This window comes from Patiria miniata, unplaced genomic scaffold, assembly GCF_015706575.1.
Source record: "Patiria miniata isolate m_02_andy unplaced genomic scaffold, ASM1570657v1 HiC_scaffold_3, whole genome shotgun sequence".
Taxonomy (NCBI): domain Eukaryota; kingdom Metazoa; phylum Echinodermata; class Asteroidea; order Valvatida; family Asterinidae; genus Patiria; species Patiria miniata.
Window position 1 is genome coordinate 22,919,075 of NW_024037069.1, and position 27,236 is coordinate 22,946,310.

Sequence of the window (27,236 nt, forward strand, 5' to 3'; positions counted from 1 at the left end):
CAAAATCTAGGCTACGCGTAAACTAAGCTGTTGTATTCGGGTTACGGATTGTGACTGTATTCCCAAAACGATTGCTTCAAAAAAAATGTCTGACGTTCGGGGAATATTGGATGTACTCTTTCCCTCTCTTTGCCTTTATAAAACCGTGGCCTAGATACACGATAACATTTTTGCAGACGCTTACGAAAGGGGTCTTTATTTATTAAGTAAACTCCATTCAGGACCTGTTCTTAAGGCCTGTTTGTCAGGGGGAGAAATGGCCGGATTATGGTTGTAGAGGCCCCGGGCCCGATGAATGTGGGAGGGAATCATGTCGAAAATAACACTTCTCTCATAAGCTTGGAAAATCGACATTTACGAACAGGGATAAATAAAATCTGCTTAAATGCCATTTTTGGTTATATTTGGGGTAAAATGTTCCAGATGCGAGGCTCAAGGGGGAAAAAATCTATAATTAATGTAAAGATGTTCTCTCGGTTCTATTTTCGAGTTGATACTTGACAAACAGATTTGAAAATTAACAGGTATTTCTATAACAATACAATAGTGTATACATGACTATTTGCCGGATAATCGGTGTTTGCGTGGCAAAAATAATTTATCTGTGTGGAGCAAGTTTCTTTGCGTATAGCAGCGTAATGTTTGCGCGGATGTGTCGTTGCTTACAAAAATGTGCACATTCGATCGGGAAAAAAATCACGCGACTCCTCCCATCAGTGATGTTGGCACCCTCATGAGACTTATACTAACGAAGAACAATTTTTCCTTCCTTGGTGAACACTATCTACAGGTACACGGCACTGCAATGGGCACTCGCATGGCCCCATCCATGGCTTGCCTCTTCATGGGTGACCTCGAAGAACGCATTCTTGCCTCGGCCCCATGTCGCCCTTGGATCTGGTGGAGATATATTGATGATGTTTTTTTCATCTGGACAAGCGATGAGGACAGTCTCTTGACCTTTACTAACCACATCAATTCCTTCCACAGAACCATCAAATTCACATCGGAGTTCTCGGCTCACCAAACCCACTTTCTGGATGTCACCGTCCGCAAACAAGGCAACTCACTAACCACTGACCTGTATTCCAAACCCACAGACACCCACCAGTACCTCCACTCCTCCAGCTGTCACCCCAGGCACTGCAAAACTGGCATAGCGTTTAGCCAGGCACTCAGACTCAGAAGAATTTGTTCTAATGATTCCGATTTCTCCCGCCATACACAGATACTGAGGAACAACTTGGTGGCCAGGGGTCACAGCTCTCGCCAAGTTCATCGTGCCATTGCCAGAGCTAAAGCTATCCCCAGAAATCTAGCTCTCACGGGAAAGGCCCCTGATGCCATGGCCAAACCCATGATTCCCTTGGTCACCACGTTTCACCCCAATCTCCCTCCCCTTCGCAAAATCACTAATGACAATCATCATATCCTCCATACTTCAGATCGCCTTGCCCGCGCCATCCCCAACGGCCCCACATTGGCTTACAGGCGCCCTCGAAATCTACGGGACTTGATTGTTCGAGCTGAAGTCCCATCCTTAGATGCATCCCCTCCCACCCAGCATGGTACTTTCAAGTGCAGTTCCAGATGTGTTGTCTGCCAGATTCATATCCAGGAGTCTGACTCCTTTTCTGGCCACTCTTCTGTCACTACCCACAGAACCATTGGTAACATCACTTGTAACACCCCCAATGTCATATATCTCATTTCTTGCAGGGTCTGTGGAGTGCAGTATGTAGGTGAGACTAAGAATACGCTCAAGAAGCGTTTCTATGCCCACCAGTCAACGGTCAACACCAAGAAACTAGACACCCCTGTTGGTCATCACTTCAACCTGCCTAACCACTCCATTTCTGATATGATTTTGCAGGGCATTGAATCTCTTGGCCATCGCAAGGACTCAGTTCGCCTCAGCAGAGAGAAAGTGTGGATGAATCGTCTTCGAACTATTCAACCACATGGTCTCAACATCCAACTTGGAAATGATTAATCTTTTTCTTCCTCCATTGTCTTCTGTTACAGATAATCCACCTGGTCTTCATTGTTTGTGTTTACCCATCTTCCCCTATCTTTCATCCCTTTCCACCTCCATACTGTTTCCACCCCCCCCCCCCCGCATAATCCCCCTTCACTCCCACACTCTTTTGTCCGTTCCCACTCCCTGTGACCTTTGATCCTTCCCCATTCTGGTCCCTCCCCTGTTCATACCAGACCCCTTGTGGTTTGCCATCTCCCTTTGTTTCTTTGTTCTCTCATCCACCCTCCCCTGCATCTTTCCACACCTTTCCCACCTAATCCTCCTTTTGTGTTTCTTCTTTCATCCCTGCATGTTTGTGTGCACCCCCTTGTTAATGTATGTGCCTCTGTCATTTCTGTTTTAGCCTCTGAAGAAGAACTTGCTAAGTTCGCAACGTCAGGCCACATTAATTTTTAGATTTATGTTTTAGATTGCTTCAAAGTTCATGGTCACATAGGAAATCCACATATATCTTACATTAACGGAGAAAACATCGGTAAACCCCGTTTGACATGACGGTGGTGTTTGTCTACAGGGTGATTAAACAAACGAAACCCAAATGTCGGGACCATTGTTTTAGTGAAGTTGTGCATGTAGCACTTTCAAAATCTAGGATATGAAAGCCCACTTCATAAGCTTTCTTTAAGTACAAGAATCATTCGAATCACTCATGCACTTTTCAAGTTACGGAATTTTAAACACAACCACCGTTTTGAAGTTCTGTCCACGGATCACAATATGGTAAGTGTTCTTTCAGTAAAACGAAAACAAATCACATAGGGATGTGTGTGAATTGAGTTCATCTTGCTGAAAGAACGCTCACCAATTTTGTGATCCGTGGACAGAACTTTAAAACGGTGGCTGTGTTTAAAATTCCGTAACTTGAAAAGTACATGAGTGATTTGAATGATTCTTGTACGAAAAGAAAGCTTATGAATTGAGCTTTAATATCCTAGATTTTGAGAGTGCTACATGCAGAACTTCACTAAAACAATAGTCCCGACATTTGGGTTCTTTTTTTTTTGCTCACCCTGTATAGGTATCTAAAACATCGAGACTGTCAACATTAGACTGGTGCCGCGTGAAATGTACTAAATTCACTGTGAGATGTCAGGTCCCAAGCTATAGCATCGGAATTACGTACACGTATGGCATAGCGATCCTAGCGCACACGCGTTTCACGAACATTTGAAAAAAGAAACTTGTGTGGCTGGAATGCCGACTATTAGCTCGATTTATGAAGTCCAAAAATTTGGTACCACGAAATTTCTTCGCGCGGTAATAACACGAAAACAGCATATTTCTAAGGTATAGGCCTATAGTTGTCTGGCAGTTCGTATTCTATACATTTAACGATCTTTCCAACTATTTTGATTTCGTGGTGAACGCGTTTTCGAGCCCAAATAGGCGCTTTATCTCGAACTGCTCCTTTTAGCGTCAAACACAATACGAAAAAACTTCTCAACATTTGTAACCCGCGGAGGGCAGGCGTACTTTTACTGCGTCGTGTGATTACGCTTCAACGTCAGCGTCCCTGCGGTGACGTGGCAGGATTAAGCTAACATTTCTCTGGACTCATATTCGGGGTAATAACCGTGCCCTGCCGTAAGCCAGAGGCCGCTGGCCTGTCCCCACGTGGATTAGTGTGATTGCTGAAGCCACCTGACCGCGTGTTTGTTATGCTATCGCGTTACTCTCCCGCCAAAAAAAGCCCCCAAGTGACCACTTAGGTGATGCGCTGGCCGGGGCGCTGCCGGCGTCCGTCCGGTTAATATCTGCAACTTGTCACATGTTGAACTTGTCACGGTCTTGACCTTAGCCTGTGATGTATTCACTGAGTGATTCAACTGATGATAGCACGTACGACGTGTTTGCATAAATGAATCAATTCCAGAGACTCTTCTAAAAGTTGAGACCCCAATATCCCTAGTATATGTGATAATGTAGTGAAGGTTACTGAATAATGACGTATTCATAATCAATGCCATGGTCTTAGTAGGCTTATTAGTGAAAAAAAAATAAACCCTACAAATACCATATAAAACAATATATAAAAACAATATACCGCAAACCGAAACGATACTGATATACTCCACCATGCAAAGCCTAAAATCTTATGATATACAAAGGCAAAGAGTCGTTCTGTTTTTAAATACAACAGAATATTTCGCCCGCACAAAGCATAAGGGCTCCCTCATTCTGAATTTTTTTTTCCACGAAAGACGGCTATTTCATGTTTCTCTAGCTTGTGTAGGATTGACAAAGGGGCAGGATTTCTGGGAATTTTCAAGGAAGCTACCTCGTGAGTTATTTTAAGTCGTCGCAAAATTGGCCTTGATAACTGTGTGCACTTGTGCAGCTTGAGTAAAGAAATTAGAAAGTTTTGTAAAATATTGTATGGTTTGATTTTACTAAACTTAAGGCTGGCAAGAACTGAGAAGAATAACCATGATGAAAGTACGCAAGGGCTCTCTCTGAGCATGTCTGTTCTTACTCTCTGAGTAAAACTGACGACAAAAGAAAACAGATTTCCTCCACTGATCAGTAGAAATGTTGCGCTATATCGCCACACGGATTTAGTTTTAATATGAGGGTTGGAGCGGGTTGCAGGTTTCCTGCATAATTCCATAAGTCAATGAAGTCTTTCACAGAAGAATAGGCAGAGCTTCGTTCTTCTGGACGTATGCAAAGATAGCGACAAACGTGATATATTTGCCTGTTAAGGTCACCTTCTCCTATAACGTTAACCCCAATGAGGTAGGAGGATGTTTGCTTCCACCAAATATAATTCTCAGTGCGGGATCGAATATCATGCACCCATATTCACCTCGGGAAAAAAATCAGATTTGATTAAATTCTTGCTTTTAAAATAGTCTGATCAAGGCAAAAACGGTAGATCAAATTTGAGTTAGATACTGCCGGGTGCATGGGTACTCCGAGAAATTCCCGCACGTTTGGGATGCTTTCACGAATGTGCTCATCTCACGCTGCACTTATCATGTAGACCTATATGCGCGTATCCTCAGAATGCGTAATCTGATCGGTGCGCTGCGTAGGCTAGCTCCGCTTGTTTGCGCATTTCATTAAGGCCGGGTCGCCAAGCCCAGTCCCTCGAAATGAAAAACCCTGGGGACGATCTTCCGTACCTTTGCCGATGCACCGACCCGTACCCGGTCCCATTTCTTCTTGCAAGCAAAAGGCTTCGGTGTCACATTCTTCGCAGTCGGATGCCGGGATCCATGTCCGCATCCGTCAACCAATCAACAGAACAATATCCCTTACTACGTTGGTAGAACCGAAACGTACTTCATGTTTCAACATGGGGACCGAGCCGAACACTTTTTCCCCATCTAAAGTTACATGCTCAATATTTACATGCTCAGTTTACCAAAATCATGAATGTCCATCTTTTCAAAAGGTGAAAGCAAAGACTTGCGAGCGACCGATACTTCTATTTATTTTTGCACGGGGTGGCAAGAATTCTCCTTTCTTCTTCGACTGGCGTTATTACCCCACATTTGCAGTAGTTTTGTGAAGAGGTTTCACCTTGTTTCAGAACTAGACAAAGGATTGGCAGTTTTTGCCTTCTGCGATTTCCTTTCACTGCCTTTCTTCTTTTCTTTCTCACAGCTAGTCCTGATCTGTCCTGTGTCAAGAGGAATGTTACTTCCTACCTTCCTGTTTCCCGACTACTGATTCTTCTTTTGAATTATCTTGTAGCCCTGTATACTTGGAGTGGCATTTAGCCTTATTCAGGGCAAATTTGCATAAAAAGTTTAAAAACGAACATTGCGCGACAATGGCCAACAGGCTGGTGCGTGCTGGGAACATTATAACTTCCAATAGTTGTATAATTATGGGGCAACATTTTCGAATGCTTCCAAGGGAAAATACTGATGAAAAAAACCATCGTGTTTGGCAAAATTCAGCCAGCATCATTTTTGGATGGAAAATTGGCTGCGTTCTGTATCAAGCATAACTGATAGCTTTGCAGCTCCATGGTATCTGTACCCTGGCGTTCGCGGTCGACACTATACAAATAATGAATGTTTGTGAGTGCAATGGTAAGATTAATTTCATGAGGTGACAGATGAAATGTTCCATTCCACGAGGCAAAGCCGAGTGAAATGGAACATTTTATCTGTCACCGAATGAAATTATTCTTTCCATTGCACGAACGTGAAACATTCGTTATTTGTTTTATAACACCTGAATAAATCCTTGTCATCAGATTGGTTGACTTTTAATAGCCACTTTATTCAGGTTAAAAACTTTTTAAAAATTTGACAAGTTCATCATATTTAATGTATGCAAACTGTTCAACAGGTCGAGAACCCATCATATTCAATTTATCTCGATTTAAAACAGCGCCACCACCGGTAGCATTGACACCGTGCAATGGAAGTTCTATTCACCGTGCAATAGAACCTCCATTGCACTGTGCGCTGCGCGCCGCCGACGTGCGTTGGGACGAACAATTCAATGACATTTGATCAACGATTTACCAATCAATGACGGGGATTTATTCAGGTGTTGTATAAATATTGCTATTCTTAATGTTTACGGTGCCGGAGCCAGACTCTCTCTCTCTACACCACATTACAACCAGCGTCAGTTCTCCGGACGCGAACGATCCGAACGACATGTATATCACCACAGCCCACGCACTACTTTCTCATCATAACCCAGAAGATTTCTTCTGCCTAAATCATTAAATGACAAGAATGACACATTCAACAGCTGGCAATGAACCGTTCCGTTAAATGGCCTATACCCGCTGAGATATGACATTACTGATAGCTATCACAGTACATTGTGAAGGTGACATGTCATGGCAATGGTCAAATATTGGCAAGGACTCATAATCGCCTATCGAACGACCCAGGAACTCAGCCATCTCAGGTGCAGGCTATCGAATGCTCGAAAAGTATGTTTCAATCTTCACTCTACGCACGTACTTGCTGCCGTCAAGTTGGCAGTGAAATTGAACCCGTTCGATGCGGGGGATCAGGGTGGGCATTTAAAGCGCATTACTGTCACAGTGCGTTATGTGCCAATTGTCGCACTACAGGGTGAGTCAAAAAAAGCGAAACCCAAATGTCAGCACTATTGTTTTAGTGAAGTCCTGCATGTAGCACTTTCAAAATCTAGGATATACAGGGCGAGTCAAAAAAAAAGCGAAATCCAAATGTCGGGACTAATATTTTTACACACATCCCCTACGTGAATTGTTTTTGTTTTGCTGAAAGAACACTTACCTTTTTGTGATCTGTGGACAGAAGGAGGTGTAGGTCCCCTATACCTTGCCAAAAATCGCTGTGACGATTATTCCCCTCATTTGATACCGGTGGCCAAAATTCTGGACCGAGGCTGATGGCCTATGAATGTATGTGGGTTTTGTGAAACATCCTCACAAACTGGTAATATAACAAGCAAACTTTTTTCCCCGAGCCGCATACGGATCCCGTACGTGTATACCATGGTCCCTATAGACATTTATCATGCTGCAACCATTTCAGTCATGTTCCCTGTATTCAATAACAGTACTGAATGATAATAATTTTATGCGAAAAGGAACCAGACTATTTTTCCTTCCAGCCTCGCTTTGGTAACGTTGATTTGAATGGGAAAAAATCAAGATGGCCGCAACATGATAATGGTCTATTGCACACGGAGATGATACCGTTTTCTTACGTATAGCCTCAAATCACGTGTCTACAACATCGCGAGTTTCTAAGTGTCAGTATTACCGTAATCGACAGCAGCTTGTTCGGAAGGGATATCTTCCATTTTATCAGTACCTAGTGAATCGTCTCGACATCTGCGCTCGCCTTTTAAGCTTTCAATGTGCACACATGCTAAGATAATCTCCCGATCACATTCATCTGGTTAAGTATGTGGAAAAACACAGCATGCACGACGACATGGCCTGTGCCCTTAATGCTTGCACTTGCAGACATGTAGATTGTTACGGAAAGTAGACGTAGGGAGTAAATTCAGTTTTCAATGTTAGGAAATTGACAATTATAGAAACATATTTCCAGACGATAGATTTCCTCACACGGATGATACAAAAAAGGAAATAACGAAACAATTAGAAATTTTATGATAACTCCTGTTAATGTACCCTTAAGGAGACATGTTTCGTCATAAAAGGGAGACACCTGACATTAGGGAGACATTTCAATGTCTCCTTAATGTCACAACTCCTATTTAGAGGCAAATTTAATGTCGCAAAAAAGGCTAGATCGATTGCTAATGGTCCAAAACGTAAATATACCAGAATTCGTGGGGGTAGGATAAGGCAAATTGGGGTTAGGGGTCATTAAAGTTGGAAAAATGTTGTACACAACCCTATGGGAATGTTCCTCTATTCCCCGTAATAGTAATGACCGACTATAATGATAATAGTCACCTTGAAGATCCGGCGGGGGGGGGGGGGGCAAAACTCTCCCTTAGGCCACAAAATAGGAGATTTATGCATAAAAAAATATCGCATGTCAACCCCTCCTCGCCCCCTTGACAGGTCCAAACCTTGAGCCAAACCCCCTCCCTGCCTTGTTGTGTTCTACACACAGATGTCAATTACTTTAAATGCTGGTATCCACAACTTGGTCAACACTGTATGTGTTGAAATGACGCGTCGAAGAGGTGGGTCTCAGATTGATATCCTTTTATCCCAGACATGTTAATATTTTTCTTACTTAACAAATATTGTGACCGTTCTTTTTCTGGTCATGTTTTGTATGCGTTTCATGAGGCAAACGATGAAGTAGCAGCCGAAGGTTGATTTGAAATGTTTTCATCTTTCACGCAGAGCTTGATTCCCCCCCCCCCTTATGTTCGATTCTCTTTTCCCACACCGCTCTCTGTTTTCCAGATTTAGCGAGGCAAAAGCAATCAAGACAACATCGCAGCGTGTCCGCATGAGTAGGCCCACCGATCGATAGGGGGCTCCGCACGGCATGACGAGGCGGCATGACACGCCTTGCTGGCTGACACGGTGCGGACGCGCCGCACTGTCGACGGGGAAGCTTATGTCATCGCCTATCAAGAAAGGTACCAAGAAAAAAATCAAGTGGCAAGATTTCTCTCCCCCATCCTGATCAGTCTTGGTGAGGATTATAGGACTCCCCGTGCACTTTGTACGGTGTTCACACTACGCCAAGAAGGGCAGCTGAACTTATACCCGCGCAAAAGTAAAGGTTTTTAAAAACGTTCCACACTGTCCATTTTATACCAAATGATGCAACTTTAAAAAAGGGTTTCCCATTTTGAAGTAGAATTTGTGAATTAAAAAATGCACTCCATTTGCAGGCTTAGCATATTCTAGGTACGTAAGTTTTGTGTGTGAACATTTCGAAACGCCTGAACATGGTAGTCAAGTTTGGATTGCGATGTTTTTTTTTATTTCGTTCTACAGTACATCACTACAGTGCATCACTTTTCAAATCCCTTTAACCAATGGTATAACGGCAAACAGCGGTCGAGACAACAATACTGAACGTATGTTTTCTAAATCTGCATGACTTGGGCGGCAGAGCTTGCAAGACCCACGCGAAACCCCGAAGAGAGAAATCGAACTAGGACAGGGAGGCGGGCTCCTTTCTTTGGAGACTCCGTATTATAACGCACGGTCAAGTGCACGGCGCGTGCTCGGAATGGACGGGCAACCATCTTGCTTCCGACCGCAACATCCTGTGTCTTGCTTGCCGACCTGACTGCTTCTTATACCACCTCACAGTCGCGTAGGCCTAATACTGTGCACGGGGTCCTCAAGCTGTAGACTGGGAAGGAAGATGTCTATTGATTCGGCCGATGAATTCACAGGCCATTGAATTATGGGGACGGTCAAAGACTTAGACCACTCACGGTTCAAGCGAAGTGCATCGTAGAACCAAGCAAAGGGGGAGATAATTTCATCTCTCAGCCTCCCGCTGTCCTCTTACACCTACCCAAGGTGAGGAACATCTCGGTGAGGAGATAGAGAAAAAAAGTACAACACACCTTCCACTCGGGTCCCCCGGGGGGCTTTTGATCACACGAGATCCCCGCAATGTTGACACGGACGTCGACCGCTGAACAAAGAAACAGGAACCTTTAAACCAGCAAACTTGATTGAAAAAGAAAGATACACTGTCGGCCAGCTCGTGCAATGAAACACGCACGATGGCTATCCGATCATGTATAATTATACTGCAATTATGCAAACATGGGGGGAGAGTCTTCTAACCGCGTGAAATTACAATCGTGTGAAATATGTTTGTATTTGGCGTGGTGATATTGAGACAAAAAAAAACATTGCTTCCTTACTTTAATTACCGACTTTTCTCTTTGTTCCAAAAAATGAACCAATTTTTTTAAATTAACTGCGTTCTTCTTGAGGAGGAAAAGGCACATGCATGGTGATATTGTGAGGCTGTGGTAACACAAAAATGTACAGATTTAAGAACGATTTGCAATATACAAAATTTGGAAATCCCCCAAATTGTATCATCATCCCTGAAAACAAGAGCCCTTTAAGTAACACCAGTTGTCATTTTCAAATAGAAATCATTTTGGGCTGATATCTAAGGAAAGTGTATTCATCTGAAAATATCAGAATAGGTGCAACTGAGCAATTTAAAAAAAGTAAAACATTCATATCGATTTGGGGGAAATGTCCAAGCCAACTGTCTTCCCGGGTACACCAACACTGTCTCGCCAAAACCTATACAACAGAGGACAGAAAACACGAGCAAAATCCTGAACAAGAAAAAAAAAAGGCGGCACTGCCTTCGCGTCCGCAATCTATATATAGCAGCAAGCAAGCAGCGTCCATACCGCCCAGCCAACCAATTGATATTCCCCTTGTTAAAAAAATCTCCCAACTAGCAATTTAATCAATGCCGTCCCTCCTTGATTGCCTGGCGACCCCTATGGGATTCCGTCACAGACGCGGCCGTTGATTTCTCTTCCCTTGAGCTATTGGTTCTTCCGTCGCTTAAAAAGAGAGAGGGGGTTGATGAGGTTGGTAAGATCTCAACTCTAGATTATCCTCTTTTTTCTGTTCCTCCTTTTTTTGTCTTGATTGGTTTAAGACCGCTGCGACGGTGCACTTTCGTCAGGATCGTCTTATTGAAGTCGTCCCCTCTTCGGGTGTCTTTGATGGGCGGGGATTTCAACAGGAAACCATCAGTGAAATGAAGAGTGTCTTTGTGGAAGGTTCGGTATAGAAAGGTTGATTCGTGAGTCGGATGAATGCTGAGTGAGTTTGAATGTCAGATGAAAGTGATTTTGTGGAGGAGAGGTTTTACTCATGCTCGAGCTATCATTGAAAGATCACAAGCTAACTGCAAGCTTTCTATTTGTTTTCGATCAACAGTAATTGCAACAAATGAAGAATTAGGGTGAATGAAAACCTAGGATCATTCCATTTGATTTTGTTTGTTTTTAACTAATCAATTAAAATTCAATTTAAAATCCAATTAGGAAAAATTCGAAATTCAATAGTTTGCTTTGTGTCCTTTGAAAATTGAGGTTTACTCAAAAAAAAAGGAAAATTCCTGTTTCGTATCTACTCTTTAAATCTAACTAAATACGTTTTTAGTTTTAAATCTGGCACTCCTACAGCACTTCCCTTTCACGTTCGGTACTAACTAAACGGAGTACTTTACTTGAAAGGGAAAAAAACACCTTCAGATTTGATTGTCTGATCTTATTACGACCAATAGAGAAGATAATGGATTCGCATACTGCGCCAGCTCCGCTCCACCACACGATGCCTGAGGCATGGAAGTCGATTAGTCCATAATAATACGCGATTTGTATACTAAATGCTGAACGTGCGCAGAATTTAATTACATTAAATTGATATTTTCTTCCAAAAGGTCATCCATAGTGCTATTTTCCGGGATACGAAATGTATTCTTCCCCGAAAAAAAACCCAAAAAACAAATAACGCCTCGGTTCATTCCGATTTCCGAAGCGGACTTTGAATGGAAGGCCATTAAAGAAAATTGTCGCGGGGGAATATTGTTGACACAAGGGATGGCACGACCGAATGGTTTCGTTCAAATTGCCCCCATCACATCGAATTAGTCCACAGACACTCAAGTTGATTGCGCCCAATGAAGCTGACGAGACGAATCCCTGCTTGCCCTGTTCTGCACGGGGGGGGGGGGGCTTCATGAATTATTTTGCCGCGACACAATTTTGGTGCAAAAAGCAATTTAAGAAAAGCAGTCCACACATGACTGTGGAACTTTCTTGAAAATTTACCACATCGATGACTAAAATGTCTCACTGATTTTACTGCGGATTTTCACTGCGAAATTGGATCGGAATGCTGCTCACGAAGCAAGGAAGATGGTGGATGCTTTGATTTTCATTTATTGGATGTGACAAATCCTCGGCGCCAAAGTGAAGCGGCCCTTACGATAACTTGGATTGAATGAGGCTGGAAACGAATTGTTTGGTCACGGAGAGTGTAGGCGGCAGCCCCACATTAAACTGCGGTTCACTTCACGCCCAAGTTGCAATAGCAGATGTCTGTAAAATATCGAAATGGCACCCTTGTTCTTGGAATGCAAACATGTAATTGTTGGCAATTTGTTTTGAGTAAGTCTGCTCTTTTTTTTGCATAACAAATGCCTCGGTGGTGCATTGTACACGACTATTGCCATAAGATTGGCCTATGGAATGGTTAATTACGCCTAGTTCTAATCCTACCTATCATTAACGGAAATGACCTTACCGTTTTTTTTCTACAGGGTGAGTCCAAAAAAGCGAAACCCAAATTTCAGGACTATTGTTTTGGTGAAGTTCTGCGTGTAGCACTTCCAAAATCTAGGATATGAAAGCCCAATTCATAAGCTTTCTTTTAGAACAAGAATCATTCACATCACTCATGTACTTTTTAAGTTACAGACTTTTAAAAACAACCACCGTTTTAAAGTTCTGTCCACGGATCACAAAAAGGTAAGTGTTCTTTCAGCAAAACGAAAACAATTAACATAGGGGATGTGTGTAAAAAAATTTGTCCCGACATTTGGGTTTCGCTTTTTTTGACTCACTCTGTACTTACCTAAAATAATAAATTTGCGTGCACACTGAAATTTCTCCTTTTTTTGGCAGTAGACGGAGTTTCATGCAACACTGTTCATAACAGGAAACTAAACAGCAGAACCGTTTTTGCATAACCACGTTTTCAGCCTCTTATACTATTCTTAATTATATAGGCTAATAGTTTTAATGCGTTTTGAAAGGGCACATACAATGTACTTTTTAATTGAATCCTTGAAAATGCACCTTTGTGTCCTGTTTAACCTTATTTTCAATTGTCGTTTGCCATTTTCAATGGTATTTTCGTGGCCTTTTTTGTTTTTATGCTAATACGAATTTCCATATTTACGGCAAACTGTGATGTCATTCCAAGCAGAAACCTCAATGTTACAGCTATTTCATTACAAAAAGTTCCTCATTTTGGGTATTTTGCCGTCGTAAATTTTCTTTTCTTTGGTGATTCGAGCCAATGAGCAAACCTTTTTTCACGAATGTTTTCAATGAGCAAATGTTGGGTTCATAATTTAAACAAAAAACCCTGAACAGAACAACAGTGTCTTCCTGAAATGACATCACAGCAACAGCGCCCTCAGTTGTCTGGAAAGACATGAACAATTTCAAATGTTTAAAGAAGTGCGCTTTTCAATAAAATTAACCAAGAAGGGATGTCAAATAGTTTTCATACATTTAAAGGAGTAGGAAGTTCCTACGAATGTGTCCTCAGAAAAAAATCTTTCGCATAGACCCTTTGAAATACGTAACGGACGTGTCACGGAACTGAAAACGCGCGTGTATGCCATAAACGCAATTTCAGTGTGTTTTGTGTCCGTTACGAAGTTAGGCCTATCTCACTCCGAGTCTTAGGCCGTGCTCAAATTACTTGGCTACGACTTAATTACACACGCGTCTATGGCAGCGGCTGCAGCCACTTCTCATAGACTCGTGTGTAATTTAAAGCCGTAGCCAAGTCATTCGGACAAAGCCTTATTATGCAACGGACAACAAAACGGACTGACAGCGCGTTTATCGGAAGGCGGATGAAGAGTGCACGGCGAATTACAATCTCACGCGGTTTTTTTTTTCACGCCGAGGCTACTCATGCGTGCGTAAGGGAAAAATCCTCAGCCGGGAAGTTTATTGAGATAAGAAAGAACGAAAGAAAGAAAGAAAGGCTTGCGAAAATGTCAAGTGTACCTGCAGTAGTTTTTGGGTATACGATATTGGAATTTTAGCAGTGTGGGCAAAATAGGATCGAAAGAGATTGACTATGGATGAGCATGAGATGCATGAAAAAAAGTACATTGGGTTATAATGTGACTAAATACAAAACCATACTATGCACTAAGACGGATGATAGCCTATACGTGTATTCAATCTGATATAGTTTGAACCAAAGCATGACAAGTCCACACAGGAAAATGAACCTCTTGAAATCTGTGGAATTTGGATCAATAACTTGACAGTAGTTCTGTTACTGAAACTATGGGTTCCTCAAAAGTTCACAGCCTTGAGAAACTTAAAAGGGAGCGGAGGCAACGAGAAATTGGACACTTTTAGATTTTGGACGAAAAACCCAACACGATATGTCACAGGAAACCTCGGAATCACGCAAGAACTTAAAAACAAATATCCAGATTTGGCCTGAGTAGGACGCGAACCTGGGCCAGAAAGATGGAAGTTATCAGGGCAGTGCCATTGCGCCTACCTTGCCAAAACAGCAAATAATGATTTGATCCTCGACTACAGCGCGTTCCAAAATACCCGCAACATTTTTTTTTGCGAGGCTCTAGCGTCGCCGCGAAAACACGTTTAGTCCGCCATTATTTTTGTATCATTTTAAAGGTATAGTCCATCATTTGCAGCCATCCGAAAAGTAACTGACGTAATTATTGTTGAAAAACAAACTTGGTTGAAAGATAGTAAGGGGACTAAACTCCCTGTGAAATTATTCTTTCTGGGAAGCTGTCATTTTGAAGTAATCAACGAAAGAAGGCATTTCCAACGGTGATTCTTAAGAAGCACCGTAGGAAAATTTAAATTAGTAGTTCGTTTTGTTATTCAGCGCAGCGCGCACAAGTATTGGAACGACGCACACGCGCGCGCGGTTGTTATAATTCGTCGGATCAGTGCGCGACGTCGCGTATAGCTGCAATTCAAAACAATTCAAAACATGATTCAGTAACTTTGGATTTGAAATAGAGATCTTAGAATGCTGTTTTTCTCGGAATGTACAGCTGAAGCTTAGCTGAAACTTCATCAGGTAAGTTGCTCAGTATCCTTCATTAGATTTTGAACTCTTTTGTTGCTTCAAACGAACAAAATGCACAAATTACAAATGATGGACTGTAGCTTTAAAGCCTGGACTCTTAACTTTGGCCCTGGTAAGAACTGGTTTGATTTCCGATTTGGGGGTTGAAAAAATTCGTGTGCAAATAAAGGCATGTCAAAAACAAACCGAACCGATTTCAAGGAAAATAAATCATGCGATTTTTGTCTAATGTGGAATTGATTTATGTTCACGATGTGACGATCTCGTTGTCTTTTCTTTTCTGTGTTGATTTCCTATTCTTTTCGATCAACGTAGACTACACCTTAAATAAATTCACAATATTATTGTTCGTCGTTTCAAGTTCAATGTGTTTTAATATTCACGTGCAAGTATCTACCTATTCAAAAAGCGCGCCGAAAGTGTGACTCCATTTTGCATCTGATGTATCGCATCATCGAGTTTCCTTGAAATCGGTTGAGTTTGTTTTCGACATGCCTTTATTATTTTAAACGCGAATAATTTTAAAAGTCTTTTAAATATCAAACCAATACTCGCCAGAGATGAAGTTCAGATTCCAAGCTTTAAAATGGTATATAAATAATGGCGGTACGTGTTTCCGACGATAGAGCCTCGCAAACAAAAAGGTTGCGGGCATTTTGGGACGCGCTGTATATTATCTCATTTGTCATATGTGCACGTTTAGCCTGTAAAATGGAGAATTTGGGAATCTTTGAAATTAAATCGGTCATAACTTCAATTGTATGATAATTATAGTTCAAATGGTTCCATGTATTTGCATTTATTACTTTTGCGTAAAAAAAGTAACCAGTGTGTCTGACAATGTATCAAGCTGCCTTCCTGAATTTTTTTTTGTATAACTCTCTGCATATCACCATTGCAATTTGCTACATTTCCTAGCCAAAGGTTCTATAATCCATATCATTCAGTAACTCTTCTCATTAAACTTACCCTTTTACAGTGGTTTTTTTTTGTATGGCGTTTCTGTAAACTATTTTCAAGTTGATTGCTTTTACTGCGAATGTATTATTTGCTAGTGATTAGAATAGTTCAGCCTGAAGTACTGACGTGAACATGAACAAGTACTTTCCCACTCGCCGGGGTGACGCTGAACTTATCTCACTATACAGTAATGAAAAGAAATGCCGCTTGCCAACGGCGGCCATTTTGTCTTATCAGGGTTTTTTCAGGAGGCATGGTCGGGCTGGTAATAATGTGTAATTTCATCATGTCCGATAATGGAGGTTCGCATTCGACTGTTTTTTTTCTTCTCTCCTTACGTTTAGATGGGAGCACTGGCCCTGAGTGGTAGAACAGAACGTGTCGAGCCCACGGCAGCTCCATTATCTGCACTCCATCTGTGCGTGGGTCATGTGACCCGGCTAAAACACATCGTGCACGGGGAGGTGTCCTTGGCAAAGGTCATTGGCCCCCGTCACCGGGCGACGCCCGCTATGCAAATTAGGTCATTAGCATATCAATAATGACTAATTTTTGTAACATGACAGACGTCTGGTGAGTAATTACCAGCCTTTGTGGACCGAACGTTTGTTAATTAGTAACCAGTGCGTTTGGCAATCAAGCGGGCGCATGACAAGTGTGGAAATCGAGGGGGAAAAGAAGGGAAAAAATGCCGAAGATTCATCTCTGCTGAAGAACAGGCCTGGAAACACAGCTCTATTTTGGCACCAATTAGAGAGAATGGATCGCCTGATGAGGTATTCTTACATGATACCACAGTATGCATACCCATAGAATATTTCTCACGCGACAATGTAGGCTAGGTATCCTGACCAAATAATTAAATATCTATATGCCTATTTCAAAACATTTACCAAAAATACAGATCCCACACAGAAATGATTCTTTTGCTTCATGGAACTTCTCGATGTGCCCTAACAAACAGTGTAACATTCGGGGTAACTAAGAGTTTAGTTTTTAAGCAAATATTCTTGACAGAAACAGGGGTTCGGTAACAATTCCATACCACCGATTCCATCATTCTATGTAGAATCTAACCACTAAGCCTATACACAGAACTGACTATTTCCAGACACATCGTGAATTCTTGAAGAAATCAACACGATGACACATGTCTTCCGTCGGAAGAATTTCGGGTCACAAAATGTCAGAGGATCACATTGTATGCAAGCAGGGCCGTGCATCCGAACTGGACTGAAGCATAAGCCGAATGATTGTGAACATGACAATCGAAGAATGTGCGCACTTTCTTGTGTGAATACATTCCGTGGTTAGGGATGCCCCGGGTGTACTGCTGGTGAAGGCAGGAGATGGGGGCTGATCGATGAGCAACACACCAGCATCGCTAGCCTAGAGCTACCCGGGGATATCTTTCTTTTTTCACTCCGTTCTTCGTCTCGCATCTAACAAGCGCACCAACCAACTCAATAAACACATCCACCCCTCTTTTTTTGTCTGCCCTGCCAGAACAAAATGCAATTATCTGCCGGACTTTTAAAATGGAGGAGACGTCACGACTGTGATTTGATTCCCTTTGCTTTTCGGGATTTTTTTTTATTTACTACCCTCCCTCCGGACAGATCTTCCCATCAAAATGACGACAAAATTGATTTCCTACGTGCGAAGAAAACAGATTTCAAATATACGGTGTGATGGGAAAATTAAAACACACACACACACACGACCAAAAAAAACCTTTCCCAGAGAGAGAGCATGATTTTTGTAACGGTTCTGGTTTAAAATAATGGATTTAGTAGTAATTTATGGTCCTTTTTAAAGGGAAGATAAAACTTTGCAAACATCAAAAAACGAAAAGATCAAATTATCACGAAACATCTTGCTGGATTGTTAGGGAATGGCAGTCCATATATAGCATCCTGTAAAATCGTGGCTCCTGGTGTGCTGACATTTGCAAGAAAACTTGTATTTTTCCAACGCTGGTCGGCCGATCAGTGTTGAAGGAAACTGGCTTTTTTCAAAAACTGCTCCTAATTTTTCAGATTTAGTTATTCCGCATGTTCTTTGCAATTGATTACACACCTGTGAAGAGGTACAAGTCTGCTAGACTGATTCTCTACCTTACAATTCCCCGACATGTAATTCCCGTGGTATTTTATGTAATGCGCGTTCGATCATTTTTTTATGTAGACCGCGCAAAATAAACTTTAATTTATGATTATTATTATTATTACATTTATAAATTGCTCCGTTTCATCTTAAGTGGGGCCAGGGAACCAGACTACAAAAACATGGTTGGTTTTCTTGGATTTTCGAGCATCTACAAGCCCAAAACGTGAACAAGTCGGTTTAACAATATTTGCTATAACATACTAATCCTCCAAATCCATTTGTTTCTGAAAATTGCAGCAAAAGCAAATGTTTTACATTTCCTTTAACGGATTTCCTTTCTTTTACAATCCACTGGGCAATAACTGGGTATTTGTTTTTTTCGTATTTTTTTTCGTCTCATGTAGCCAAATATACAGCTTGAAAATAGAGATACATCGAATAAAACCAAATGAAAAGAACAAGAAGATCATCAAGAACAAGAACATTCTAGGACAAATCTTACCTTTTGACAAAAAGTGATTAAGAATTTGCAAGGAAAAGTGGAACACACTGTGAATTGTCAAGCTAAATGCATTGAATACACGATGCAGATTATATAAAAACAAACGGCTATAAGTAGCTTCGTTCCGAGAGTTCTGAATAAAATATCACTTTTATTAAGATCTATATACGAGGAGCATGACGCAGCAATGATACAATCAGGCACTTTTCATGCTCAAACGACGACATTGTCCATTATCTGAAGCCTAGCCATGGACACACGCCGTATTGAGATTGTACCGAGATAAAATACATGTTCTTTTATTAAGGTCAGTGCGTAGCTCTTATATACACCGCGCAGTTATGTTATCAAATAGATCTTATCGAGGGCCACTTAGCCATTCTCATGGCCAACAAAAAAATGCTCCTGCTGATAGCACAACCTCCGAGACGCATACGGTATTCCAGAAGATGCGACGGCTCACGGCCAGTACTGTCGCACAGTAAACAATATTGATTGTCTCTAACATACGTTTTTCAAAACAGCCGATGGTATAAGCACATTATATCTTCTGAAATGTGTTTACCTATCAGTATTATGCCAGATAACTTTGAAACGCACTGATGGAATAAACACTGGAAATATTAATTTAGGAAGGTTAGCAATGCATCAAACTTATACAGGGTGAGTACACAAAAAAGGAAACTAAAAATGTCGGGACCATTTTATTTTTAAATGATGTTCTGCATGTAGCACTTTCAAAATCAAGGATATGAAAGCGCAAATCATAAGCCTCCTTTTAGTACAGGATCTAGGAATCGTTCAAATTACTCATTTACTTATCAAGTTACGGTATTTTAAACACAACAACAGTCTTAAAGTGTTCTTTCAGCAAAACGAAAACAATTCACATGATGATGTTCGTGAATTGTTTTCATTTTACTGAAAGAGCACTTACCTTTTTGTGATCCGTGGACAGAACTTTAAAACGGTGTTTGTTTTTAAAATTCCGCAACTTGAAAATGAAATGAATCATGAACTAAACGAAAGCTTATTCATTGGGCTTTCATATCCTAGATTTTAGAAGTGCTACATGCAGAACTTCATTACTAAAATGGTCCTGCTATTTGGGTTTCCTTGTTTTTTTTTACTCACCCTGTATACTTAATATTTTCTAATACGGTCTAGTATACAAAACCCGCTTCAACCCATCCAACATATACTCCCGAGAAAGATCACGAAACGGGTTGAGAATTCGAATTAACCTACAAATTGAACAGGCAGATTCCATTAAATAATTGATTCCCTTTCCGACCAACTTGATTACACGGCCGAACGGCCCGGATGTCAGGAAACCGGGTCGTAAAAAGGAAAGGTTTTTTTTTTCCGTGGAGCATTTTATCTTTTGTGCCGTGTGCGCCAAAGAGATTTGAAGTAATGACCTTATTTCTTGTTTGAAAGCTTAAAGGACACCCATAAGGAATGCACGAATTTCATATTACCATTGAAACCGATATTCTCAGTGCTAAACCATTGTATGAATTGAGGACCTTTTTTTTTTTTTTTTTTTTTTAATCCTCTCAACAAAAGAGAGCACTGGGGCCCTCGGGTTCAGTGCCAATTCAGAAATTCATCTATGACAGCAATTATTAAAACCGCTTGTGGCGCATTTTCATTCAGCATGAATAGAATTGTTTTTTACGGATTCACGATTAGCCTACATTAAAACTCAAGGCCATAGGTATACAAAAAATCTCAATTAACCTCGTAAATTCTCATCAGCACAAAAAATAGTGCCTGTTTAATGTCAATTTGATCCCTAACAAGACGTCTGTGTTGTGCTAAAAATAAAAAAACTACCACAAAAAAGCCAAGGCGCAATTATCGCTGTCAGTTAAATTTCTACAATACTAAATTGTATAATTTGTAGGTCGTCCTAAAAGCTTTTCAAGTCACTTATATAAAAGGATGGTTAACTAGCGTTCTTGAACTTGCTGCCGTAGTCTTCAAGACGTAAAAATAAACAGGTGTAATTCGACAATTTGATTACCGGGAACCCGTAAAATGCTGGACGCTTTTGGCGCGCTTCTAGCCACGATACTTATCATGGTTTATTGGGTATGCTACGTCACTGCGCTCTCCTTTGGAAAGGCTTGGACATTGAATGATTTTTTTCTGTTCGAAGATCTCCAACCATTCCCGTGCGTTTCACCACAACCCATGGTCAATAAGCAATGAAATTGTAAATCGTCATAGATTGGAATCTTTCCCTTAGCCATAAGAACAGGGGACACGCGGATATAGAGAATAGTATTGGGTTTCATCAAAGGTTTGGGACAATTAGGCTTTTCCCAATTTGCTTCTGGCAATTGCTTTTTGATGGAGCTATAATTCTGCCTATCCATTCGACTGGAACACTATCCACAAATGTGTGCATGCTTAATACAATAAAATATCGAATGCATATTCTCGCAAATTTATGGTCTGTACGAGACGAACGTGACATTATTGAGAAAACATACAAGGACGTGTTAAAATAGCAGCAAAAAAGGAGCCCCCAACGAAACCGATCCAACTTCAATTTTCCTTTTATCTGCCAGACAGACCTTGAGGTCTTATTTTGTTCTTTAAGATATAGTTGGGAGGCTCTATAGCGAATTTGAAATCGCTCACCGTGAGTAATGTTCTCCTACAGTCTTGTGACAGGTCCCGATAGCGTGCCGTGTTTTGAAACCTCGGTTTTCAAGTTTTTTGTTCCTGAAATGCGCTGACAGTAAGATAAATTTTGACGGCGTTAGCCTTGCCGAGGCTGGCCCGTAGAGATGTCTATCGTCTTTCGGTTTTATCGCGAGGCAAGTGAATCTATCGACTTTTGTAAAGTTTTCCTGATTCGACCTTTTGGAAAACCTTCAAACGAGGGATTTTGATCCTTGCTTTCCTGATGCCAAACCCTATAGAGCAGAAAACTAAAATTGGATGATTGCTTCACCAGATACATATTCGTCGGCACGGTGGATCTCAACAGAAAATAATGACGAGTTACTATCGGTACCCGTACACTCGCATTATTTCTAACGGTCTGTGTTTCGAATTTTGCGTGTCCGTCCTACTATCCAGGCCTAAATAATAATGATCTTTTCCCCCCGTGTTCAATGCTGCAGGGAAAATGCAAACTCACACAGTAGTGATTTGCACTACTTATTTAGCCATGTGATATTAATCATAATCATTCTGTACATCAGCGCGATGGGTGTTCGTTTACAGCCCAATAGTCGTTTGAAATGGCTTTGTTATGATGGCATTCCATTAGATTTGAATATCCAGCTTCTTTTTTTAGAAGGAAGCCTTGGTTGTTTGTTTTTTTAAATGATCAATATTTGCAACCTCAAAAAAATTAAGGCAAAAACTTCAAAAGTCAACGATCGGTTCCGTTTCAATATATTTCATCAAGAGAACTTCGACGAATAAAAACATGTTATGATTAAAACACATTCACACAACCCTTTCCACAAAGCGTGTTGAGCCTGGAAATAACTCTGATCTTTTTTTTTGTCAAGAACGGCCAGGAAAAGCAACAAATGCAAACACTTAGCGGTCAACTCAAATCAAAAACCCGGACAAACAAATTCCTTCGAGGAGGGCTTTTGCTGACGTCTTCTTATTATTTGCTTCCCCGTCACGGTCATACCATCACGATGGGTTGAACTGAGTGGCCCCCTCAACGTCCATTTCCATCCAGACAACCAACCTTTAACAATCTCACTAAAGCCACCGCTGTCATTTGCAATGGTAATTGCCACAGTCCCTGCCCCCTGCTCCTTCTTAAGATAACATTTATACATCTTCAAGGCTTACGGGAATTTCGCCGGCGGTACTCCAAGGGTTTTTAGTGGTTTTGTGCGGTGAAACACAAGCCAGGGTTGGTCGGCGTTAAGCGGCCGTAGTGCTCTCAAATGACGGACCCCATGGTACATCTCTGATTAACGTGGTGCCTCACCTGTCAAGCTCTGTCGTCCTTTATCTTTATCAACCTGTCATTAACATTTCTCTGTGGTACTAACGATTTAAGACTTTACCTTTGCTTCAACTGCTTCTCTTCAAAATTAACAAGCTCGATCGGACATATCGTGGGAGCTGCGGGCCATGCCAACGAATTCGTGTTCATGCATCAGTCATGTGATTGTGCCATGTAATTTTTGGAAGGAGTAGTGTTCAGAGTTTAAAAAAAATCACGTTTTTGACCCATTGACCCCATGATGACCTTTGATCCCAGTTTGGTCATGTGACATGTTGGGGCTGGACTACTGATACTTTTGACAAAGTTTGGTTGAAATCGGTCAAAATATGCAGGAGCAATAGACACTTTGAGCGTTTGTTACTAACTAACTAACGGAGAGACATGATGATTTGTTGAGCTGCTATCTCGCAGCTAAAAATCAAGAACATTTTTTTTGTGTGGTGGCCCAAAGTTCAGTGCGAGATTCTGAAAGATGTCAGAGCTGTAATTAAGAACGAGTCCCTCCAAAAATACAACAACGACCACTTGGAAGGGAACTTATTACAGTGGCTTCAATAACGGCAGCTATAATCCGGGCAGGTATCCGCTGTGAGATTGAGTATGACCCTTTAAATTTGAGGACAGTGGGGTCAATGAACTGATCTAATAGAAAAAAACCCTGTCAGTTTCTGCAATTTTCTGGGCGCGTAATTCGTATTGCCCCTTATGTCGCATGTGCCTTAATAATGTTCACGTCCCAACTTCCAGGCCAAGGTTTTGATCTCTATGTTGAATTTTCTCTATAACTATAATTTCTGGTTTAGCGTTTTCTTTGTTAAACCATTGGATTTTGTTCCAAGCGCTTTTTAACAACCCGCACTAAATCACTGTAACGTGTGTGAAGTGCTTTGACTAGCTATAAGTGCTGCTGAAGTACCCGTATTCTTATCAAGGTTATATAACAAACGTGTCGTAAAAAGGAGGTCAACTTCTTCACTGACACTACAGTGTTTATAATGCCTTCATAAACTGAACCTCAGAAAACTCAGATTCGATTAGAACATCTCCCCAGAACCACTATAACAGGGCGGATCCAGGGTTGGCTCAAAAGGGGATTTAGCAGAGGGGGTTTCGGAAGCATGTGCTATTTTCCCTGTTATTGTGCTTTATTTTGCGGCCCAAGGGAGCGGAGGGGTCCCTAACTCCCGTTAGATCCGCCATTGGTGTATTATGTGAACGAATGAACGTGTGTATACTCACTGTTTATGACGACTCTATTTTGGGTAAGTAACCTCTCCACGTTCCGGCGAGCCTCAAAGAACCACTCGGAATCGTTAGTGAGGTATGGGTAGGCCAGGGAGAGATCCTTGACCCGTATCCCGCCATCCGGCAGCCGGTACGCGTAGGGACAGAAGATACTATAATCCAAGAACTCGTGGGCGTCGTAACAATTCCCAAAGGCAAATATATCGTCGTCGTTCTCCACGTTGGAGGCTACCACGTTGAAGAAGAACTCCTCGTTGTGCTGGACTCCCGAGAGGGCTTTGCTGCGCCATATCCTGGTGAAGAAGTTGGCTGTCTCGACTGTCCTCATGGCCTGTCGCATGTACCTGTTGGGGCCGTAGCTGGTGGCTCCTTTGTCCAGCACCACCGCCCAGGTCCCCGCCTCGCAGTCGTTCCGGTTGTCCTCGATGTAGGCCAGGTAGGTGAGGAACTTGGAGACGATATCGTTAGGCTGGCTGGAGGGTTCGATCATTTTCCTGGGCCCCGCCTGCACCGGCTCACGCCGAGCATCCACCGTGGTTTTCTTGGTTGCCACCTGCACGTACCCGGAGCCTTCCTCGGTGGGTTGCTGCCGGCTGCCCTGCAGTCCCCCGGCCTGCGTAGTAGCTCTGGTAGGTACCCGCGTGGGTGTGGTCGTGGGCGTGGTAGGAAGCTCCGTACTGTTGTTGGCTTGGAGGCAAGAGGGCAGGAAGACGAACGAGAAAATCAGTGAAACGAGGACCGCTTTGATGACCGACTTTGGCTCCACCTCACGTAAGGCCATAGTTATCCTGTGTGTTACGACGGTCAAGTAGACGTCAGACAGATGTGTTTTAGACCGCGTAAAGCAGATCCTCTAGTATTAGCAACATATGAGATCACTCGCTGAAAACCATTAACAATCCCAGGTGGTGCTCTGAAATAAAGGAAAATACGAACTGTGGTTATTAACACACCACTCCCGAGATTTCACCACAAACACACGTTTGGCTGCATGTTTACGTCACTGTCCATGCATCCGAAATCATCGAAACGTTTGGGAACGAAAAATGTAGACGATTTTGCATTTTAAAATGATCCGTGGACGCCACAGTTCATCTACCTCTCACAATAATATTGAAAGAAACATTATTCGATTGAACAATGTTTCACAGACCCTATCCAAGACAAAAAAAACAGTTAGACATAACCGATATGCAAGATTTGACGTTTATGCAAGATCGTGCGGTAACCAGATCTGTGCGTGCAATCATCCACGACAAACCACACAGACATTAATCAAACCTGCGCAAACATCTCAGGCAAAATGGAAATCCTGGGACGGCATTCGGTCCTCAGTATTCTGTGGACACTACAGGTTTGTGGAAATTGGTGAAACAAATTGTGTTTGCGGACGCAAACGGTTTGAAAAATGAAAAAGATTAGACAAACGTCAACTGGTTTGATTAATTTATATCTGAAAGGCGGTTGATTTCTGTGAATTCACATAAATGGAAATGTGAATTCGATATAATCAGTAACTGTGGCGTTCTTTGGTAGTCCTTCATCCCCACATCTTCTTTTGCTTCGCGCTTATGATATTCCTAAAGAATCACTTTACCTTAAATATTTTAAAAGGAAACTCGGACACTTGTTTTTCGAAAACAAAAATGTTTGTACTTAATTTAGTAACCAATTCAGCATTTCAATGAACATTTTAAAGGGTGAAAAGACGTAAAGTACCTGGTCCTTCGTTGTCGTCCGCCTTCAATCGCCACCTTCTAACAAATTAATATCCTTCATCCAGTGATTGACTGTTTGATGTTAACACCACTTAGTCCACATTAACACTGAAAAAATGCCGTCCATCGAGATAAGAAAAAATTCGGACAGTTCACTTGAGATGAGTTGTCGTTCCTCCGATAATTAAGCCAGAAAGCCGATTTCGCCGCAATCTATCACCAGCTCGTATTGATTGTTGTGTCACTTGGTGTTGTTCCATCCGCCTTACAACGACAATTGACAGAGACTCGACCGCACTTGGTATTTCTCCTACCCAGATCAGGTGTCTTCTTCTCCGAGCAGACCTCCACACGCCTATATCTTGCAGGTGGATCGACCGTTGCACTGCCTCCAACGATTGAGTTCCGCCCCGCACCGTACGCCGAGCTCTATATACGGGCCTTTAGGAACAGCCGCGCTTGCATTGAAAGAGCGATCGCAAACTTGAATTGCAATCCACCATCAGTTGTACATAGATAGCTTTTAGTCCAGTGTACGGTGCGCAGCCCCTCGCACAGATTCACGGCACAGTATTGCATTCGCGTGTGTGTGGTGACAGTTCATGCTATCGTATGTAGTGGATAGCAAGCCGAGTGATGAGCTCAGTTCCCCGTGCACACACGTGCCCGCACTTTCGCCGGAAACCATAATCATCAGTCACCACCAACGGGGCTATGTGCGCGTGAACAACACACAAACCAATGCGTTGAAGAAGTTGTCGCGCGATTGTCACATTGGGATGAACCATTAGGGACGACGAGAGGGGGGTTTGCAAAACGGGGAACGGGATTGTCTTACGCAGTATACGTTGCACTGATAGTGGGAATGAATGGGATGCAGGGGATATATTGGAAGTTTCATCCATGCAACCCCTGGATGGAATCACCCAGTTGGAGCAATTTATCAAGGAGGGATTGCATTTATATCAATATGTTTACCGACATTTGACACTTGATATCTGGCTATGTAGTTCATATGGAAAAAAAAGAGAGAGATATCGAAACAAGCAAGGAATGTTTGCTCGTACCTACCGCCCTATCCAGGCATTGGAAAAGACAAATTTCTGTGAGCTCTGATTTGATAGATTTTAAAGTCGAGACCGGGGGAAATTACTTTAGCGTGGATGAATCATAGCGCAATTTACCCATAATGCTTTGCGTTTCCTTTAACAATATTTCGCGAAAGCGTTTTTAGCCTGCGTTCTTTGACAGGGGCATCGGCTTGTACAGTACTAATTTCAACCAACAAACTCGCGTTATGTGATCGACAAGGCCAAAGAGGTCTGAGAATCACCGGCGGATTTAGGGGGCGGGGGGACGGGGGCTGTTTGAAA

The 27,236-nt window shown here is 42.0% G+C and overlaps 1 protein-coding gene across 1 annotated transcript; it reads right to left on the minus strand.

Moving 5' to 3' along the window:
• Window positions 1–24,054: 24,054 nt before the first annotated feature.
• Window positions 24,055–26,554, minus strand: LOC119736991. The gene is made up of 2 exons (XM_038211037.1): window positions 25,865–26,554; window positions 24,055–25,058 (listed from the first exon to the last, which is right to left on the minus strand). Exon 2 carries the CDS (start codon window positions 24,924–24,926, stop codon window positions 24,108–24,110), a length of 819 nt encoding a protein of 272 aa, XP_038066965.1. The 5' UTR covers window positions 24,927–25,058; window positions 25,865–26,554; the 3' UTR covers window positions 24,055–24,107.
• Between the last annotated feature and the right edge of the window lie 682 nt (window positions 26,555–27,236).

What these genes read in the sequence shown, in the direction of transcription:
- LOC119736991 (XM_038211037.1), bottom strand. Translation starts at nt 24,926, where the DNA reads ATGGCCTTACGTGAGGTGGAGCCAAAGTCGGTCATCAAAGCGGTCCTC.